This window comes from Aethalodelphis obliquidens, unplaced genomic scaffold, assembly GCF_003676395.1.
Source record: "Aethalodelphis obliquidens isolate GAN/ISIS:26980383/991018 unplaced genomic scaffold, ASM367639v1 scaffold21, whole genome shotgun sequence".
In the NCBI taxonomy this organism is placed as follows: domain Eukaryota; kingdom Metazoa; phylum Chordata; class Mammalia; order Artiodactyla; family Delphinidae; genus Aethalodelphis; species Aethalodelphis obliquidens.
Window position 1 is genome coordinate 700,219 of NW_020837965.1, and position 21,248 is coordinate 721,466.

The window sequence follows — 21,248 nt, forward strand, 5'->3', positions numbered from 1 at the left end:
CTACCTTGGCCCTCCACTCCTACAAGCCAGTAGCCCCCTATTTCTGGGACATCTCGCCCCTGGTTACCTTCTTTTTGTGCCTCTCTTAGAGGATGTTCCCTGTTCAGTTCTGGTCCTTGATTTTATGTTTGGGATTGTTTTTGGTTTTGGACACACAGCCATTTAGGCCCAAGGCAAATAGTGGCAAAAAAGTCATTAATCACTCCATTAATTAATTCTTCCAAAAATATTGATTGGCCACCTGCTCCTCAGGTTGAGCTGTGCTAGACACTGTGCATATAGTGATGAGCAAAATAGAAATGTTTTCTCTCCTGATGATGGTTACAAGTTATTGAGAGAAATGACATTAATCAAATAATCCTACCAGCATGTAACTTTGAACCGTGCCTGGAAGGGAGGAACTAGGGTGCCATGAGAACGTAGAGCAAAGTACGGACTTGCTCTGATCTGGGGGAGGTGGTCTGGGAAGGCTTCCGGGAGGAAGAGGTATTTCAGCAGAAATGTGGAGGATGACTAAGAGTTAACTAAATGAATGTTAACTGAGTGAGGGGGAGCATTCCAGGCAGAGGGAACAGCATGTGTAAGTGTCCCGTGCCTGGGGGAGGGGAGCACAGCCAACTTGAGGAACTGAAAGACTAGTGTGGCTGGAACATAGACAGAGAAAGGAGAAGTGGGTCAGATGGGGGCCAGAAGTCTAAAATCCAAATTGGTAACTTTAGCTGGAGATACACATATGTGTACTAGGTACATAGGACATAACCAAGTATGTTTACTTAGTTCCAGAGTAAACGGAGGAGGAAGAACTTTAAGTGAAAACAAATTAACCAAGACGAGAAGTTCAGGAGAAGGTAAATTCACTACAATAAATATTCCCAAAAACCTCAGAAGACAAAGAGCAGGGACATGTTTGTTGAATGACGGAAGGATAAATGATGGATGAATAAAGATCTAGTACCATATTAGACATCTCCATTTGCAGCCACGCTCCCAGCAGAAGACTGACCTGGCTCTGCCGCTTCCAGGCCAAATTGCCTTCAGTGCTCTGCCCTCTGGATGCCATGGCCTCCTGTACATGTGACTGTCACAGCATTGTCCCATTGTATCGCCGTGATGGGTTGCCACTTGCCTCTACCACTAGACTCTGAGCTCCTTGAAGGCAGGGACCTTGCCCAACTCATTTTTTTCATCCCTCGGGCCGAGCAGAGTGCCTGGCACACAACAGGTGCTCAGTAAGCGTTGGTTGAAGTAATGCACAGTGTCCTGCCCACATAAATTCTGCAAGGGAATGAGGATGACGGAAATGAGCAGTTGCCTTAGCTGCATATACCCTCAGGACTAACAGCAAACATTTCAGAAGAGTCAGCTGCCTTAGACATCCGTTTTGTGGTGAAATCTTAAACTTGCTCTTAGAGTGATCAAATCCAGGACGCTGTTTTTCTTGTGGGTTTTTCTGTGGGTATGTCCAGCTCATCAAGTCATCAGTAACTAAGCCGGAAAATCTACAGGGTGAATTGCCCGTCCTCTCCACTAGCCTATGATATCAATATTCTGAGTATGAGTAGCCTTTGTATTTCCAAGCTATATGTGCACATCCGTCGTTTCCTTTTGTCCATACAACACCTCTGTGATGTATTTAACTAAAAGAGGTTAAATGATTCGTCCAAAGATCCTACGGCAAATCGGTCCAGCCTAGAGTCTTTTCTCTTACATCCATTCTGCTGCCTTACTCCCTACCCCAGCCCTTTCCTTTACCCACCTTGAAAGGAGATGGTTCTCAGCAGCCACACTCTTGGAGATGCTCTGGATAGCTCTATGGGCCTTGCTCCTGCTGAGCCAAGCACTGGCAGGCTCTGGAGGGAAGCCGAAAGGCTGCAGAGATTTCAGCATACCAGAGAGGGGATAGAGTTGGATAAGCCAGATCCACTTTCTCTCGAACTCTCAGAGGCAACCTGATACAACATGCAGCTACAGAACTGGCATCGTGACCCAGACAGGGGCAGCCAAGAGCAGCCAGGAGGCTGGGAGAACAGAACAGAAGACAGACAGCTGCCAGGAAGGGAGGGGGAGACATTTCCTCCTGAGCCCAAGGCCAGGGAGCCTGCAGGCTGGAGACAAGCTAGTGTTGTCCATGAGCCCCAGACACAGATGACAACTGACTTCTACAGGATGGGAGCCCGAGTCCTGCTCTAGAGCTACCCACCCAGGATAGGGCACTACCATGCCCTTCTTTCTGTGGATGAAACCAAATCGACTGTGACTCTTCCCAGCCCTTTGGAGACCAAGGCTACTGTAGGGTTAAATGGACGGATTCAACACTTAAAGAATCATGACATTTTTTTCCACATTAAAAAAAATTTGCTAAATGGGAATTCCCTGGGGGTCCGTGGCTAGGACTTGGCGCTTTCACAGCGCTGATCCGGGTTCAACCCCAGATCGGGGAACTAAGATCCCGCAAGACCTGTGGAGCGGCAAAAAAATAAAAAACAAAAGAGAGAAAAATTGCTAAATAATTGCTGAGTGCTGAGTTTTAGGCATTTACTTAGAGAGGAAAGGGCAGTCTCTATTCTCAAGATGTTTACAGTCTAGTAGGAAGGTAAGCTGACACAATAATTACAAATTACACATGAAAAAGAATGTGGTTAAGTGTCACAAAGAGAGGATTAGAATCGGCCTTAATGAAGGCAAACCACAGGGTGGCCATCAGGAGGCCACTGGTCTTGAATGGCACCTGAAATGGAGCCTAGAAGACAAATTCATGGCAAATGCCTGCGATTCTAGGCCACTGAGCAGTTTCCATGGATGCAACCTTCTTTTCTTATCTAGAAGGATAATAATAATCAGGTACTTATTAGAGTCAGGCATTGAGCTGAATGCTTTGCATACACCACCTCGGGTCATCATTAGAACCACCGCCGGGTGGACACTCTTATCCTCCTGTTTTACAGCTGAGGAAATTGAAGCCTTAAACGTAAGTTAAATAACTCATCCAACGTCAATCAGCTGGGGAAAGAGTTGGAGCTGGGATAGAAACCCAGTATGTATTTAAAAATTTAAACAGTATAGAAATCTGAACAACTGCTGTGTTCCAAAAGTGAAAACCTCCCTATGAGCCTGGGGAAATGCTCAATGGTCCTGTGGAGTGGTTCAGATTGCAGATGGCATCTGTCTCTGGTGCCAGGCTCCTAGACTCTAAAGCTCCCCAGGAGGGGCCAAGACCAGCGCCTGCAGGCAGGAGAAGGCGAGATGAGGAGAGAAGATCAAGACCACCCATCTCAGAATTGTGGAGAATCGGGTGAAAGTCCCCAGGGACAAACCTATCTGAGATGGTCTCTGAATCAAATATCTTGGCCTTAGTCTCTGTCCTAAGGCCCTCTGGGCACCGGGAAGTGTCCTTGCTCTCACAGGTGTGACTAGTCTGCATCCGCTTGCCCGTGGTGCTTGAGCTTCCCTTCAGTGTCTTGATGAATCATAAGCTGTTAGTTCTGACAGAGACATTAGAGATTATCTAGCCCAATCCCTTCCATTTTTATATTACACATTGACAGTAATTCATGGCAGAGCCACTAGGATGTTTCGTCTTTGTTTCAGTAAAAGGTCAGCTTACCACTAAACACTGATGTAAGCTATTTCCCTTGATTGCAAAACCCAGAAAAGAAACTCATAACGGTTGTGCGCGTCCATCGAGAACCTCCGCAAAACCTCATCTTTAATATTTTGCTCCACCTGCAGTACTCCTTTTTTTGTGGTAGAGGCCTGTGGGTGGGTAGGGGAGAGCAGAGTAATGCATTTCTCTAACGCTAAGAACAGAAGCCCTCCTGTTCCTCACCTGGCATCTTCCAACTCCCAGCATCTCTGCCATATTCAAGGCCAGCAGTCATTCATTTTGTCTGCCAGGCTCCTTATCAGCTTAGCCGACCGGCAGGCAGAGCTAAGCTCATCCTTTCACTGCTGGCTGCTTATCTGGGACACACGACGTGTGGAGAACAGCCTGCCAGGCAGATAGGAGCCACGACTTTTCCTCTCAGAGCCCCAGCAGATGAGGGGAGCAGCGCTGACGGGCTAGGTCTGCCCCAGGGTCTCATGCCTTTCCTCTATTTGGGACAGCAAACATCTGCACTCTGGCGTCATGGGGCAAGGAGCCGAGAACAGGCAGGGAATGCCTGCAGCAAGTGGGAGACACCACTGCCCCTCTTCCACCCCAGTCACTAAGGAGCTAGCCATGTGTGTTCACCACTTTGCCACCTTCTCCAAGGACCCTCAAGCCACCTCTGCAGCCCATCTCCTGGGCCCCACTCACCACCCTCCCCTCCACTCCTTTTTAGAAACCAAATCCCTGGTTTGGAGAGCATGGTAGGTTCCCATAGCGATGGGCCTTTTAGCTGTTTCCATGGCAACCAACACCCAGACCATTTAGTTGCTAGTCAACTGACAGCTGTAACTGAATAGGATTCAGTTTAGAATCTGAGGGATAGGCCAGGGGATTCTCTTCATAGAAGGAAATACAACAACCCAAAATGACTCAACTCTTCTAAAGACTTTTTTAGGCAACATCTGTGGAGATCCTGTGCCACTTTCTACCGCAGGTCACACAAGACTGCAGCTCCCATTCCCAACACACACACACACACCCTCACCCTCCTCAGCTGAGTATCTCAGGCCTTTAAATCCCCCAGCTTCTATTTCCTGCTCTCTCTCCCAAGGGTCCCTGGGAAAAGATTTGTTCAAGGTAACTATCACCTTGGCGACATTTTTCACACATAACCGTTTCCTCTGTGTCAATGCTCTCCCTACGTACCATGACCCTGTCCTCACAACAACCCAGTCGTTTAAGCAATATTTGCTTCTTGGATTGTCTGATGTAAATGGCTAATCCCAGATCACCTTCCCTTAGCCTGGACCCCACCTATGTCAAGCCACTTTCCTATGTCCGTGGGTGTTCTCAGAGAACAGACTGTTTTATCAACCTTCGCAAAGCATAATTAAGATCAATCTGTTGCTTTTAAAAAGTCAACTAAAATTTCAAACCAAACATAGGGGATTAGAAATTACTCCATGCTCATTGCTTTTCATTAGCCTGAAGATTTGACGAAATGCCAGCCCTCCCATCTAACGCTCTCCCAAACTGGGGATACTGGGTATTGGATTCCCTTTATGCTGTAAACAGGGGTCTGCATCATGTTTTTTTAACCACTGCAGTCTGGGGTTTCTCTACTCTGGAACTCACGCAAGAGAGGAGCTGTCTAAGCCTCCATGGCTTGCTCAGTGGACTAGAAAAGCGTGAGAGTGTCACAGGAAAGAACATGACCTTTTTGAGGGGGCTGCCCGCAAACCCTCTGTACAGAAGACGACCTTTCAAACTAATCCCTCTGTGGGAGCCCTACCCAGCTCACTGCTGCAGGCTCCACGTAGCCTCACAATGGCTGGTAAACAGTTCTAAGCTGTCGCATGACCCTTCTGCTCTAACAGAAGGGTATACACTAGTGGGACTGCTTTTTTTCTGTCTTCCTTCAACATATGAGGGCAGAAGTACAAAATGCAGGGCAGGCAGTTGTTAGCCTCAAAGGAGCTCAATGACATGAGAGTCTTCTGGGATTAGGGCGAGAGCAGACGCATATGAGAACTGAGGTTTTCCAGGCACATCAGAAAGTTCCTGTGCATAGAGGATTGCCTCACTTTTGAGGTGACGTGTCATCACACATCAGATTGAACCTTCTGATTTTCCTGCTATACCTAGGTGAGGGACAATGTCTGTCTCTTGGAATGCAGCTAACATTTACTGATTATGTACTATGTGCCAGGCGTCATTCTAAATGCTTTACATGCATCGCTTCATTTAATCCTCACAGCTCTACTGTTATTAACTCTAGTTAACAGATAAGGAAACTGACACACAGAAAAGTTAAGGGATTTAAAGATCATACTGGTTATCCTACTGATTGGTGAAGCCAGGATCCAACTACCGGCAGTCTGAAGCCAGAAACTACAGCAGTTAACCACCTCTGGAATCCATTTAAGTTTGATATACCCAGGGTTCAGCATGTGGAGAGAGTGGGCTGTCCCTCTAGACACAATGTGACAGGATACACAAAACATCTTAGCTAGAGTACAGTGGTTGAATGGCTCCAGGAATTAACTAGGAAATCTTGGCCGTTGATAACATTATTCCCAATCTATTGCTGTCCCCTGGTGGTTTTCCTGGGAAACTCACAAGCCAAAGAAATCCAAGAAATCTAGTGAAATCAGTAGGATGAAAAGAACTGGACCAAATGACTTATTTGCTGCATAAGCACCCCAGACTAAAAGAGATGACCTTCCACATTACCCAACTCCTTTGTGAACAGGGCTGTAATCTCTGTGACAGCTAAAACCTGACTGATAGTACATTGATTCAAAACAGCAAAATATATGCCCCATGATTATACTTGTACTTCAAGAGCAGGACACTCCAAGATTTAAATAATCTAGCCATTACTTCCTGCAACTTCACATTTCATCTTTAAGCTTCTAGGCTTTCTTCAAGGCAGGAGGTTCCCAAAGACTGCTGTACTTATGCCAACTTGTAACTTCCTACTCCCCACCTCAACCCCAAATTCAGTTCCCCTGACCCTGCAGATGTTGTTATTCAACTAGGTGATGTTTGCTTTCACTGTTTCTTTCAAGCACACTTGGTGGTATAAGACTGTGCAAAGTGAAGCAAACAAGGTCGTTTTGTGTAAGATAGAGAGGTGAGGCCTAACTGTGTGAAAGGGAGAAGTGGCAGTTTCTGAAAGTCATGTCTTTACAGTACTGCACTCTGGGACCACGGGACCAGGTGTCCACCTACCATGGATCTGGGGGAACATACTCTGTGAAAGAAGCAGGTGTCCACAGCCCAAATGCAGAAGAAAAGATTGACGAGTTTTTATTTATTCAAAGGGACATTTCCAGGTGCAAAAAGAAGCCACAAGTTAGTGTTGTTAAAAAAAAAAAAATCAAACATCTGCTAATCAAGTGATGCATTTAATGAAAACCACCTAAGATAGTAAAGGAGACATGAGCTAACTGCAGAGAATTTCTGTTGTAGAAGACCTCCCCTCCACTACCACGCTGGACACCACTGCACAGCAAGTCATGGCCGGTGAAGCAGCGGAGCTGGAGGTGAGGAAGCTCATTGGCCAGATGCACTGAACTCAACGAGGCACGTGGAGATGAGGAACTTGCAGATGTAATATCCCACTTAGATGGATGTGGTTTGGAACCCGTGCTTGGCTGCAACGGCTAGTAACCCTAGGGCAAGTTATCCAATATCCCCCAAGCAGCCTCATTTGGATCATGTCTGGTTAGACCCTCCTTATTCCAAAAGCAAAAACCAAACCAAAACAAACAAACAAAAAACTCTCCCTGAAGACAATTAAATCAATCCCTACAGTCTCACTTTCTCTTCCTTCCTTCAACCCTTTTACAAAGGATAATACAGGGGCGACAGTTCTGAGCTCTCAGGAAATAGGGTCTTAGATGCTTTTGGAGGTTGAGAGGCTAGAACGGCAGTCTAGAAATTCCTTTCATCTTATGGCACTGATTTAGTTTAGACTTGATCTCTCCTCCTCTCCCTCCACCCGTGCTCTCTCATCCCCAGACAGACATATTGGCATCAAATAGCTCTAGCTTTCAATCTGTACTGGGATTTGCCAGCAGAAGAGACGTTGGTCGTTGTCATCCGTAAGTTCCCACTCCACCACCAGTTTTATCTGGAGAAAGAGAAAAAGAATTGGGAAAAATGAAACTAGAACCTCACCTCAATCCAGAATGGGTTTAACTATGAATCCTAAATGTAAATTGTAACAAACTGCCTAATTCCTCATCCTTTTCTTCTTAAGTCATGCCACCATGAAGGCTGCTTGGGATGTGGGCACAGCCTGTGTCCTTTAGCTTAGAAGGGCAAACCAAGTTACACCTAGGATTTGGTGTTAGCAGTTAGCTTCTCAAATACAATTTCTAAAGCATTTTTTCCCTCTGAGATCGATGGTACATAAATGAAGCCAGGACTTCCCTGGTGGCACAGTGGTTAAGAATCTGTCTGCCAATGCAGGGGACACAGGTTTGAGCTCTGGATGGGGAAGATCCCACGTGCCGCGGAGCAACTAAGCCCGTGTGTCACAACTACTGAGCCTGTGCTCTAGAGCCCGTGAGCCACAACTACTGAACCCCGTGTGCCTAGAGCCCAAGCTTCACAACAGAGAAGCTACTGCAATGAGAAGCCCGCACACCACAACGAAGAGTAGCCCCCGCTCGCTGCAACTAGAGAAAGCCCACGCGCAGCAACGAAGACCCAACGCAGCCAAAATAAATAAATGAATTAAATAATTAATTAAAAAAAATAAAGCCATCCATGAAAATAATTTTACATTTAAACAATTTCACATGCATTTTGACAACCTGATCCAGCTTTTTCCAACTTTAACTACGAAGTATGAAGAGTAAAAAGTTAGATTCCTAGGTCTCAGGAAACTTACTTGTTAGTTGGAAAATGAAATGTCAAAGCACAAAGGATGTTCAAAGAAGTTTAGGGTTGTATGAATACTTTCAGGGACAATGACCTTTGTGGCAATACAGTTTTGATTAATGCCCTTAAACTGTTTTTGTTTTGTTTTGTTTTGTTTTTTTGCGGTATGCAGGCCTCTCACTGTTGTGGCCTCCCCCATTGCGGAACACAGGCTCCGGATGCGCAGGCTCAGCAGCCATGGCTCACAGGCCCAGCCGCTCCACGGCATGTGGGATCTTCCCAGACCGGGGCACGAACCCGTGACCCCTGCATCGGCAGGCGGACTCTCAACCACTGCGCCACCAGGGAAGCCCAAACTGTTTTTTCTTACTTCAATAATATACCCGCTTAGAGATCTCTGCCTTGACTTGTTACACTCATACTATGAGCTCTCTCTTCTAATTCTTAATAAGGCACTGGCACTCTGCCAGTCCTTTCTTAAGCTTACTTGCTTTTAGTTACAACCTCTCTTTTGTACTCAAAATGTTTCTTCAGAATGCAACATTTGAGTGACAGTGATACCCAGCTTCTTGAAACTTGTTTGATAAATTTTTCAAGACTAGTACACATCAACTACTGTTTCACTTAGTGCACACATTAACATAGTTTAAGCTGGTTTTCAAATGAAATGTCACTTAAGCTGCGTGGCATGGCAAAACCAACAAAAACAACAACCAACAAACAAAAAACAAATGAAATGTCACTTAACAATAGCTACCATATGTTAAGTGCCTACTCGGTATCAGGCCCTAACTAGACACTCTAAGTTATTGAGGCACAGATATGCCCATGATTACATGGCTGCTCTGCAAATTAATCTACAAATCTCTTCCTGACCTTTAGGGTCTCTGATACCGCTTAAGCACAGACTCCCTATATTTGAGTCTTTTTAGAATGTCCTTTAATTACTTGCTGTTTCTGGGAAATAAATGGCCAGATTGCTCCTGGTTCTACTTGATCGCCTTTTAAGAAATACAGCTCTAGGGACTTCCCTGGTGGCGAGTGGTTGAGAGTCTGCCTGCTGATGCAGGGGACACGGGTTCGAGCCCTGGTCCGGGAAGATCCCACATGCCGTGGAGCGGCTGGGCCCGGGCGCCACAACTACTGAGTCCACGTGCCACAGCTGCTGAGGCCTGCGCGCCTAGAGCCCATGCTCCGCAACGGGAGAGGCCACTGCAGGGAGAAGCTGCGCACCTTAGCAAAGAGCAGCCCCTGCTTGCCACAACTGGAGAAGGCCCGTGCACAGCAACAAAAAAAACCCAACGCAGCCAAAAATTAAATAAATTTAAAAAAACAACAACAAAGAAATACAGCTCTTTTTCTTCATGGAAAAAAAGTAATCCCTTTACTTCCTCCATTCTTATCAAGATTCATATTGTTAACACAGGTTCATTCCAGCAGGCTCTATCTCACAAGTGTTTGGTAGAAAAAGAAGTAGGTACAGCAGGGCGAGTCAGAGGTGAAGGTTGGGGGGGGTGGTGGCGGAGGAGAGAAAGCAGAGGAAAAAGCCACCGCTCTGCTACGGACCTAATAAATTACTGCTTTCTTGTTAAGAGATTAATGGAGAAACCAAGTTTTTCTGATGACAATGCTCTGACTACTTGAAATTTTGAACTATTTGGTACCTAGCTAAAATCTTATAACATTGCACAGGTTTTGGAATCACGAGAACTGGGTCTCAATCTAGGCTGTAATTCTTGGCAGAATGGACTCTGTTCATATTGCATAGCATTGGAGGCTAACATCTCTTCATCTGTAAAATGGGGATAGTATCACCTCTACACAGGTGGTCACAAGAATCCAGTGAAATACTGTATATAAAAAAGGCATCGTTAGGCCCAGGCTGACCATTAAGCAAGAGACAAAGAACAAAGGGACACAGTGAAAACTCTCCACCCCAGCTCAAGATTCCTACACTCCTTTCTCCCAGGTGTCCAACTCTTCCTCAGAGAGATGAAGGATTCCTATTCTAATCTTTTCTTCCTGCCCCCTCTCCTCATATTTCCAATCTAGTCACAGGACCTTTGGTGTCCTCAACTACAATGTCACTTACAGAGGGGTATTCATTCTTCACGGGTAGTTTATTCAAGTAGCTATAGGTCTTGTCTTTTTCAATGGGGCAGCTGATTCCACTCTTACAACCGTCAGGCTCAGGAATAGGAAAGGGAATTGCGACGCCCATCACAATGCCATGCACCACGGCTTTGCTACTTTGAGACTGAGTGCCTAAGAGAAAAAAAAAGAGAATAAGATGGTGATGGAAACAGCCTATTTCCAAACTGTAAATAAAAAATTCAGACGTATTCTCAAGCAACGGCATTGCTGGGATAGCAAACCAAATTCTGTACCTCTTAATTCCTAGGGTCTATTTCTCTTTGGAGTTATGCTTAGTACCTCCGTGAATGCTATACAGTAAGCATTCACCCTGAAACTTGAAAAATTACTGAATTATACAAAAAAAAAAAAAGCAGTCAGTGGGGGCTGTTTTTTTTGCTGTTGACCCCACCTTGCTCTTCACTGCCTTCATAGTTTCTCAGGAGAATCAGAGCCACCTGGATGGATAAATAACTTTATCGAACAAGCTAACTGATTTTTGGTGGTAAACTTTCTGTTTACTATTTACATCAGATTCTGTCAAGTGTATTGCGTATCTTAAAGGGTTTGGGGAGACTGGTCTCTGAATTCTCAAATACCCTGTCCAAAGGATTCCGATAGAAATTAAGAATAAAATGGAAGACAATATGGAAAGAGGGAACAGGAGTCTCCTTAGAAATGCCACGGGCTGTAACAGCAGTGAAAGCGGTAACCCTTTAGAAACTGGGTAAAAGAAAGAGGAACATTTCTTGCTAACCTCTACCCTCCATATTGCAAGTTGGGCAGAGGAATAAATATACTAAAATTAGGGCAACTGGAGTTATGCACTATTAGGTTCTTCTGGAGATCCAGAGCATTGGCTCTGCTTCTTTCTTTCTGTCTGGGTTGGGAATTACTTTTGTTTAGAAGGTACTTTTTTGGTTTGGAACACTAGAGGGGACAGCGTATTGTCCAGGAGAGAGAACAACTCTAGGACTTAAGAGCTGTCTTTAGGCTTACAAACAAGAGATGACAGAAATCTCAAAGTTCCTAATTAGTCTGTCTAGTCTAGTTCCATAGGATAGAAAATGAGGGAAAGATTCAAGGTAGATGCTCTTTCTAGAAACAGAGATTTTCACATTGTCTAGATTCCTGGGAATCTGAAGGAAATGAATGTGGTACCAGAAAGAAACAAGTTCCAATAACATGCCTTCAAGTTGAAGAAGAAAGCTTCTTGATTGTTTCTTGGGTCACCAGTGAGTTCCCCAAACCTTACAGAGGCTAAATATTAATTGTTCCTATATTTTCAGGCAGAAAATAGACTTAACAGCCAGAAGATATATTGCTTGAAATAACACTTTGGAGGCGTTCCAGAGTCTACAGGGTTGGGGTCTGTACTAACACTCTGCAGTCAGTAGCTAAACAGAGTTGACGCTCCCATGAAATGTGAACCAAAAATAGGGCACGGAGAAGCCAAGCTGTCTTCTTTGACCTGTGAAAACATGGAAATCCCCGTTTGCTCGAAGGGAGTCTGGCAACTATGGATTCTGAGAAACAGGCATATGGGAACCCAGTATGATAAGGAAGCATAGTGAGTCCAAGCTTTGCCCATTGAGAGGGAGGTCACAGAATTCCTGACTGCAATTCCCCTCCCTCATATTCCCACAATTATTCCCATACTTGAGATTGATGTTACGCTTTAAGATGAATTTGAAGGTAAGAGCCACTTTTACTCACTACTGGTGAATGTGACATTGACACTGTAAGACTGTCCTTTGTGCAGTTGGCAGGGTTCGGTGGAGCACGGGTTCACATTCACTTCCTTTATAACTCCGACCCCAGAACCTGCAAAAGAAGAAAAATTTATTGAAATGGGTGGGAAAACAAACCTCCTAGGCTGTCTCTTACCTAACGGGAAGGTGCTCTGCCTTCCCAATGGGGGCGAGTTCTTTCTCCGACCATCCGTGGTCCCCGGGAAACTGTTCACATTTGACAGGCGAAAGGGAATTAAAGAAATTATTGAGTATACCTAGTCAGCTCCCCTGCTCTATATCCTGGGAGGGCTATTCCAGGGGAAATCATCCCCACCCTTCCTTCCATCCTGACACAGGATTTTAAAGCAGCACACTCGGCATAAGCGATGGCTCAGGTTGCACCGCTACTGTTTCCATTTGGAATCTTGAGACTGGCTGCTCCCTAACTGCCTTTCCCTACCATCTTTCAATCCTGTCCTGGTAGCTCTCCAAATCAGCGGTCTCTGAGCTTTGTACACTCCTACCGATGAGAACAATCTTAAGCATGCATCTGTAGTACACTCTACTCTGGAACCTGTGTTCTTCAAAATAAGTGTCTTTGAGGCAGGGTGTGTGTCCTTTTTTTTCAGTCTAAACAAGGACAAAAATACCTTGACCAAAAAAGGTTAAGTACAAATCTTTAAGAATCTCCTTACTTCATCCAGGCCCCTGAAACCAGACAGCTGAATCGGAGAGAACGCAAGTAAACGACAGGGTAAGCCTAAGCTCCGCCACTCATATACCACTGCTGACAGCTAGACTCTGGGATCCGACACCTGGCTTTGAAATCTCACTGGCTCCATTACTTACTATGGAACCTTAAGGCAAGATACTTAGCCTCTCTGGGGGCTAATAATGGTACCTACCTCATAGGGTAGGTGAGCTAATACACATATAGCTCTGAAATAAGTGCTTGGAACATAGTAATGCTATATAGGTATTCACTATTACTATCATATTGGGATTTAGTCCATGAATTCAATCTAGAGTAGCTGCTCCTGGGTGGCTTAGCAAGTTTCCCTTTCATACAAAGGGTGAGCCTCTCACCTCAAATTTACTTTGTGGGTAGAAATTATGGATCTAGACAATAGAATGGACTCTGTCTCAAAAGTAGAATGCATGAAGACAGAAAGGAAAAGGCAGGTTGAGAGCACATTATCTGCCTGCTCTTGGGTGGAAGAGTTGCATCGTATTGACTAACACTGCTTCAGCTAGGTCTGTAAATCACACTTAGCAGTTCCCTATCACCAACTTGCTTCTCCATCATGGCAAAGTTCTCAAACAATAAATACAAGATTCTCTTCTTTAGGCACTCTCTTCCACTCTGTCCTATCGTCTATGGCCAGGAAAGAAAATATCTGGAATCTTAGTCAACAACTTATTGAAAATCAGTGCTTATGCTGAACTTCTAGTTTCAACTTCTAGTTTCTTTCAAGGCTGGGTCACATGATCTAGTAGGAACTGAGTAGAGGGCAGTACTTGTAGCTCCTTCATCCAGTTTTATTATTGCTGACAAGACGTTCCTGGACTTCCAGTGTCAATAGAGCAAACTTCTCAGTCCTAACCTGCAAAAATTGCAAAACTAGTTCGCTTGGCCCCATTTCTCACTTGAGGAAATACCACTTCAGGGAAAGGGGGCATAGAGTGGGACTCAAAAAACCTTTTGATGTGGGCACTGAAGTTTTTACACTGTATTTCCCAATTCAAAAGTAAATTGAAAGTCTGTAACTGAAACTCTCCTTCCCTTAAGAGGTTTTTGCCATAGGTCTAACACCTGCTTTATTCACATGAGCAGAACAATGTCAGGATTTAGTTTCCTTAGTTGTTTTTCTTTTTTTAATTTTTAATTTTTTTGGCCGTGCCGCAGCTTGCAGGATCTTAGTTTCCTGACCAGGGATGAAACCCCTGCCCCCTGCAGTATAAGCGGGGAGCCCTAACCACTGGACGGAACAGGCGAGTCCCCCCCACCTTTTTTTTAATGTTAATGTTACTGTTGAAACCCAAAGTGACTCACAAACACCCACTAGTTTCCTACTGCTTACTAGGAACCTGGTTCCTTACTGCTGTAAGAACTTGGGCAAGTACCTTAATGTGCCTGTTTCCTCATCTGTAAAATAGATTGTGAGAGTTGAGTGACAATAAAGTTAACAGTGTCTTCATCCAAATGTTGGCCACTAAGTTTAGTGGAGAGAAAGGCAGTAATTTGAGGTGATAATAGGATCTTTCAAATGCCAGTCTCCTAGTTCAGTGGAACAGCATTTGTTAAGTATAAACAGGCCAGCAATTTTTATTCCTTAATCACTCCTGTCTCCTAGCCCCCAACTTTGCTTTTGCCTCAACATGAATTTTGGAGATATAGTGGAAAGAGTATTTCTTCCCTCATTTACTTTTCCAACAAATATTTATTAAGCAGTTACTATTACCTGGGCACTGGATATGAAGGAGCAAATTTATTCTGGTTGCCATTCTGCTGTGTGACTGGGTAAGTAACCTAACATCTCTGGAATTCAATGATTGACTATAGGATCTCCAAGTTTCCTTCCAGCTCATAAATTTTATAAAATTAGTTTCATGCCTCTTTCATTTATTATTACACCTCTCCACTTCAGAAAAGTTCTGCTCAAACAATTTAATAGACTTGACTGAAGGAGCTCACAATTTCTACCCCCTGTTGTGCTTCTCAACAAAGATTCCAACCGTAGCTGCATGACAGGGTTATGCATCACAAGTTGTGACCAGCAACATGAGTTTTATAAATAGGAGAGGAAAACTGGTAAGAATCACAAAATTCCATAGCCCAAAGGACGCCCTAACGGAATAACTCATGAAAAGGAGAACTTACTTTCGACTTATCAGCAAAACGGAAATTTAAAAAAGCAAAAGGAGTGGAGAGGCAGAGGACATCCAAGGCACAAGGCATAAATAAAAAGCAGTTTTGCGCCGCACCCCTTACGCCCAACGCTGCACATGGACCTTCGGTTGTTTGCCCTACAATCTTTAGGAAACTTCAGCAAAAGGCCCACCTCCAGGAATGTGCTGGGATCCCAAACACGCGTTCCAAGGAAGGAGAAAAGTTGTGAGTGGTCGGGTTTCATCCAGGCCAGCACCGTGTCCCCTACCCCAACCCACTCCAGCCCACTCCACGAGGGGTCCGAGGCTGAGCCTGGAGGCCCGGGGGACCCACCCAACCTAGCTCGGAGATCTTAGCACCGGGTTCTGTCGGGGTCTCCCGCAGAGGGTGCGGGAACCTCAGGCTGGCCCCGGGGCTCACCGCAGTCCTTGAAATGCACCGGCTCGGCCAGGGCGGAGGCGCTGAGTGCCAGGAACAGGAACGCGGCGCCCAAGAAACGCATCGCCGCTGAGACTACAAGCTGAAGGAACGAAGAACCAGATTCCGCGGTCACAAGATAAACCTTCAGGGGCGGGCCGGGGGAGGAGCCCAGTCAGGCGACCGGTCACCAGCAACCGGGTCCGAGGCCTACCCGCGCCCCGCCCCCGGCTCCAGGGAGCCAGACACAGGGTCCCAGACATTCGCAAACCCCGCCCATCCGGTCCGCTTTGCTGCCGGGCCAGCTGGCTTCCACCTCCCTGCGGCCCAGCTCCTCTCTCCAATGCTCCGTCCGGGCTTTGTGGGTGAGTCCCACAAATGCTTCCGCAACGGGAGCATTTCTAGCCAATCAAATCCCCCCTCCTCCTGCACCACCCAATAGGTGTGCTCAGAGGCGGGGTCTCTGTGGATCCCGCTTCCCGAGGCCCAGACGCAGAAGGGGATTGGGACAATGCGAGGGGCGGTGCTTGTGGAAGAAAATGGCGGCCGTCAGAGGGTTGAGTCTAACCGCCGTGGCCCTGAGAGCAGTCACTCTCTGGCCAGGGGGCAGGTACCAAGCCTAGAAAAGCACCTGGGAAGGGTGTTTGGTTCTGCGCCTCCAGGACTAAAGGGAAACTAAGGCTCGCGGGGGAGGTGAAGGTTTGGCGTGAGGCTGTCCAGGTGGAGGGACTTCAGGTTTGGCTTGAGGCTGTCCAGGTGGAGGGCGCCAGGTGCCTCTCTGCTCCCAGGCTCACCCTCCCCCCTTGCACAGCAGGCTCCTCGCGGCCTCCCGCGGACCTCGGGCGCTTCGGGAACTGTCGTCCTCCAGCCCCGAAGCTGGCGAAGGGCAGATCCACCTCACCGACAGCTGCGTCCAGGTAAGAGGCCGGACGCGGGGCAGCGGTGGCGGGCGAGGGCTGGGAGTGGGGGGATCTCCCCTTGGCCCACCTTTCTCTCTCCCCTTGCCTGGCATTCTTGACCCCCCTTCCTGCATTTCAGAGGCTTCTGGAAATCACCGAAGGGTCAGAATTCCTCAGGCTGGAGGTGGAGGGAGGTGGATGCTCCGGATTCCAGTACAAATTTTCACTGGATACAGTTATCAACCCCGACGACAGGCAAGGAGAAAGGGGTGGGTTCCCGGAGAATGTGCAGGAGGGAAAAAAGTGTCTCCACTTTAAGGTGCACTTTTATTCCACATTTAAAACGTTTGCTAAGGATAATTTAACATCACCCTTCTCACACGGTGGGGATACAGTGAAGATTTGTTGTCTTGATTCAAAATAACTAAGTCATAGGAGGAAAACTGGCCCGTCTAGGTGCATAGCGTAGTTGGTAGAGGGTCAGGCTGGACTAGAAAGATTCCAGGCTTAAACCTCTAAACATTTCCTAGTATTCATTCTGTTGAATCTTTTTGTCTCAGAGAAGATCAGCACCTGTTAGAGGTAATAAGGGAAGCTTCCTCTGTATTTCAGAAAACAGAGGATGTGCATCTCTGGGCTCAGAGGGTGTTACGGTTTTGGTGTGTATGATATACATTAATGCCTTCCTCCCATCTTTTCAGGGTATTTGAACAGGGTGGGGCAAGAGTGGTGGTTGACTCTGATAGCTTGGCCTTCGTGAAAGGGGCCCATGTGGACTTCAGCCAAGAACTGATCCGAAGCTCATTTCAAGTGTTGAACAATCCTCAAGCACAGCAAGGCTGCTCCTGTGGGTCATCCTTCTCTGTCAAACTTTGATGTGATGACAGGTGACCCAGAGATTATCATCATCTGTACGGATTTGAGGAACCTGGGATTAGAAGAATTCTAGAGGTTTCTTTCCAATCCTGTCCCTCTCACAGTTTCATTTCCCTCGATCCAGGAATGCTGTGTTGCACCACTATTTATTTTCAGAATGTGAAGCTTTTTCTCTTGAGTTAATTTCTCCCTCACAGTTGTAAGGCCAAGCCTGTAGATGCTATTACGTAAGATTTAGTAACTTGTTGAAACCAGTATCCTCTGTAGAGCCTCCAAGGTTCCAGAATTTGGAATTCTCTGGCCTTCAGAGCTACTTGTACATATGTGTATAGCTGTGTGTAAAAGCTTCATTTTAAAGAAAGTCCTAGATTACCTGTGTTGTGGATCAGGGTCATAGATTGGGTAGATTGAACACTGGTTACTAGGCCAGAGAGGATGAAAAAGGCAAACGAAATGTTATCTTTTTCATTTCTTCCTTCCTGAATGTGCTAGTTGACTTACCCTTATTTTCTATGCAGCCCATTCTCTGCTTCCCATTTGTTACAGCGATACATTTTTCTCTCATACTCATGAATCTGCTAGATTCACAAAAGCAATTGCCCATCACCCAGAAAACTTGGACCTAAACCTCACTGATACTTGTATTGTTTGAAAAATAGCCTCATACTCCATATTCACACAGACATTTTAAGCTTCTTTGATCCTTTAGTGACTGAATCTTTTTAGAATATGTTGCTTCACTTACCTTATGGTGTAAAATGTTTCTGGTCTCATTGTATAGCAGGAAGTGGTCCCTTTGTTGGCATAGATAATAGATACTTGGGGATTTTTTTTTTTTTTTTTTTAGTTTGGACTACCAGATAAAATGCAGGATGCCCATTTAAATATGAATTTCAGATAAATAGCAAATAATTTTTAGTATAAGTGTGTCTCAGTGAATACTAGAAATTATTTGTTGTTTATCTGAGATTCAAATTTCACCGGGTATCCTGTATATTTACTTGTTAAACTTGGTAACCTTACTTTAGAGTCACTGAAAGAAGAGCTTTTTAGCCACAAATTCCAATGAATTTTAAAGTACTTGTTTGGTAAAGCACTTAAATAAGCTAAAGAGCTAGAAATGATCGTGGTATGTGTGTGACGGAGCTGGGGCAGCCAGAACTGCATGGACAGACAACTAAAAAAAGATAAAAACACCACCACCATGACAAATGATTAATGAATGCTAATGCTGGGGAAACCACAACCAAGTTGATTCTGTAAGGATTATTGGTTAAACCCATCTTTTCCTCGCGAGCCTAAAAGTTCATGTTGGCAAATCTTGCATTTCTGGACTGGATTGAAATTTTTCTAGACTGGATTGGAATTAAGGTCATTCAATAAAGAATTTACCATTAGAAAAATAGAAATACAGAATTTAGAGACAAAATAGCTGAGACAGAAACTTCATACTTACATTTTCAATATGGGAAAACCTAGGACTTAGAGAAAACAAACCTATCGTGTGTGCAGTCTGTACAAAGATGAAAGAAAGGGACACTCAGAAACCTGAGCAGTTTTTTTTTTAGCAGATATCCATGGAAGGGGGCACAAAGCAGCATACTGTGGAAGTGTCTGTGTGTAACTTTACTAAGCCATTGAAAGTTGCTGCCAATACCTGGGCCTAATAAGATTTGCAGCTCAGACTAAGGCCTTTCATCCTCGTTAGAAAGAGATTTTGTTACATTTTAGGTGTTAAACCTCTTCTTCCATGATATTTTTGTGGGTTATTTATTTATATGGTGATCTTAGCACCGGCATAATAGCTTTAGTTCAAAAAACAATTAAATTCCAGTGGTCAGTTAGGCAGGAACAGTGTCTCTTTGATTGACCATGTGTAAATACCTCATATTAATGGAAGAATTGGAATTTTGTGTTTACAAAGGGTGGGTTAGGGAGGAATCACCTTATCGCACTGGAAAAGCTTCATAGGGAAACCTGAGGTGGTGACAAGAGGTCCCCATTGGAGGAGGGCAATGTAGAAATTTTAAGAACACAGGGCAGGGGGAGTTGATAGCATCAAGGGGACAGGGCAGTTGGCTTGGAATAATAGTAAGTGGAGGTAAAATAGGTTTAGGATCTTCTTCTGTAGGCTCTTCTGACCAGATGCCCTCTTCCTGGCAGGCCGTAAAAGCCAGCACACGTTTTCACAGATTTTGCTCACTGTGCAGTTCATTTAGGAAAATGTTATACTCTTCCAGTATCAGCTGGAAGATTTTTTTGCCTCCCTATTGCTTTGAGGGGAGGTTATCAAGACGCTATTTATTGCAGAATTGGTTTTGTTTAACTTCATAAGCTAGTGACTGCCTGGGGCAACATGCCCCACCATTGCCGTAGCCAAACACAATTGTGTAAGGACTAAAGGCACAGGAGCCCTCCCTCTGCTTTATGTGTGAATCTTTATATGTTGTTGGCTCAAAAGAGGGGGCTTCTTGGTCAACATCCAGATCTTTCCTTGTTGCGGAATCACACTCTTCAGTTACATGATTGATAGTGACCAGTGGTATATAAACTATAGGTGTCCCACCCACCCTTAGTTTCTTTGGGAATGTTGACCAGTTACAAGGGATTCAGAAGGAAGAGATTAGGAAGGACCACTAAGGTAGGTGTCCAAGAAGATACTCTTCTTTCTCTAACTTTTCTTCTGAGAATTGCGCCCCATTCTTTTGGTCTTTTGTCATAAAGCGTGAGCGGAGGGTCGATATTTGGCAGGAGCATCCTGTACAGAGAAGTGGGCAGCACTGACTCTCATGGGGTAGCCCTCCCGTGAACTCTGGCCCTGAACTGAAACCCTGCAGTGGGCAGAGCCTAACACTGTCCCTTGCAACATTATCATGGCCTTGCGTGTTTGTCTCAAAAGCAGGAAACTCCTCTACTTTTCTAGATATCTTGCATTGATGTTTATGATTGTTTTTTTAAAATCCTTGTTTGCCATTTCTCCACAGAAATGCCGCAGGGCTGTTTAAAGGACGTTTGCTTTAAGAAGTTTTGAAATAATTATCATCTGGCTTTAATTGTAAAATATAGTCAGATAAGTATATAAAGAGAGGGAGCATTTAAGCAGTCTATGTCCAGCAGCTGTATTTAAAAATATTTTATTTTTGAATAGGTAAGACATATGGTACAAAATTCAAAAAGACACAAAAGGGAATACAGTGAAAAGTCTCCCAGTCCTGTGCCCATCCACTCTGTTGCCCTCCCCATCAACTGCCCTTGTTTCTAAGAATTTAGCCCGCAGGTACAATTCCGTAGATATAATGTGAAATAACATATGCACAAGAATGTTCATTACAGCATTATTTTTAATAGCAAAAGATAAGAAACAATGGAAATATCCATTAATAGGGGACTGATTAAATAAATTATGATTTATCCGTTCAGTGGAGACGTATACAGTTATAAAATAGAATGAGACAGCCCTTTATGTGCAAGTATGTATTAAGTAAAAAAGGTGCAGAACGGCATGCCATTTGTGTTTCTAATACAAGGAAGTATGTGTATATGCATGAACTATCGCGGGAAGGGCGAGCAGGAAGGCGAGGGCTGGGAGGAGGAGCGGTGGGAACGGCATTTAAGGAAGTGCACTTCCCGAAGGGTATATTGAGGAATGGTGAGTTCTCTGAAATACAGCGTGTGAGGTGGAGCGGCGAGGATGAGGTTAGCAGATATCCAATTCTTTTCCCCCTCTGTTTTAGAGAAATAGCAATAGCAGCGTAGGCTTCACGTTGTTGTATAACCTTCCTTTTTCCCTTAATCTATTTTGGAAATCTTACCCAGGC

At 45.0% G+C, this 21,248-nt stretch overlaps 2 protein-coding genes across 3 annotated transcripts; one reads left to right on the forward strand and one right to left on the reverse strand.

Annotated features, from left to right (window-relative positions):
- Positions 1–6,876: 6,876 nt before the first annotated feature.
- NPC2 (NPC intracellular cholesterol transporter 2) lies at positions 6,877–15,940 on the reverse strand. Its single transcript, XM_027120004.1, has 4 exons — positions 15,659–15,940; positions 12,332–12,439; positions 10,575–10,747; positions 6,877–7,727 (listed from the first exon to the last, which is right to left on the reverse strand). Exons 1-4 carry the CDS (start codon positions 15,738–15,740, stop codon positions 7,641–7,643), a joined length of 450 nt encoding a protein of 149 aa, XP_026975805.1. The 5' UTR covers positions 15,741–15,940; the 3' UTR covers positions 6,877–7,640.
- A 234-nt stretch (positions 15,941–16,174) lies between these two features.
- On the forward strand, positions 16,175–20,847 carry ISCA2 (iron-sulfur cluster assembly 2). 2 transcript variants are annotated; one of them, XM_027120015.1, is made up of 4 exons: positions 16,175–16,265; positions 16,470–16,572; positions 16,694–16,809; positions 17,256–20,847. In XM_027120015.1, the coding sequence occupies exons 1-4, from the start codon at positions 16,195–16,197 to the stop codon at positions 17,428–17,430; spliced, it is 465 nt and encodes a 154-aa protein (XP_026975816.1). In that variant the 5' UTR covers positions 16,175–16,194; the 3' UTR covers positions 17,431–20,847. The 2 variants fall into 2 exon arrangements, with proteins under 2 accessions (XP_026975816.1, XP_026975815.1); XM_027120014.1 differs by having other exon boundaries at positions 16,182–16,265; positions 16,467–16,572.
- The last annotated feature ends 401 nt before the right edge of the window (positions 20,848–21,248 follow it).

What these genes read in the sequence shown, in the direction of transcription:
- NPC2 (XM_027120004.1), bottom strand. Translation starts at nt 15,740, where the DNA reads ATGCGTTTCTTGGGCGCCGCGTTCCTGTTCCTGGCACTCAGCGCCTCC. An exon ending in GGTGCATTTCAAGGACTGCG is followed by an intron (nt 12,440 to 15,658) that starts GTGAGCCCCGGG and finishes CTTCTTTTGCAG; the next exon opens with GTTCTGGGGTCGGAGTTATA. An exon ending in TGAAGAATGAATACCCCTCT is followed by an intron (nt 7,728 to 10,574) that starts GTAAGTGACATT and finishes CTCTTTCTCCAG; the next exon opens with ATAAAACTGGTGGTGGAGTG.
- ISCA2 (XM_027120014.1), top strand. Translation starts at nt 16,195, where the DNA reads ATGGCGGCCGTCAGAGGGTTGAGTCTAACCGCCGTGGCCCTGAGAGCA. An exon ending in TCACCGACAGCTGCGTCCAG is followed by an intron (nt 16,573 to 16,693) that starts GTAAGAGGCCGG and finishes CCTGCATTTCAG; the next exon opens with AGGCTTCTGGAAATCACCGA. An exon ending in GTTATCAACCCCGACGACAG is followed by an intron (nt 16,810 to 17,255) that starts GCAAGGAGAAAG and finishes CCATCTTTTCAG; the next exon opens with GGTATTTGAACAGGGTGGGG.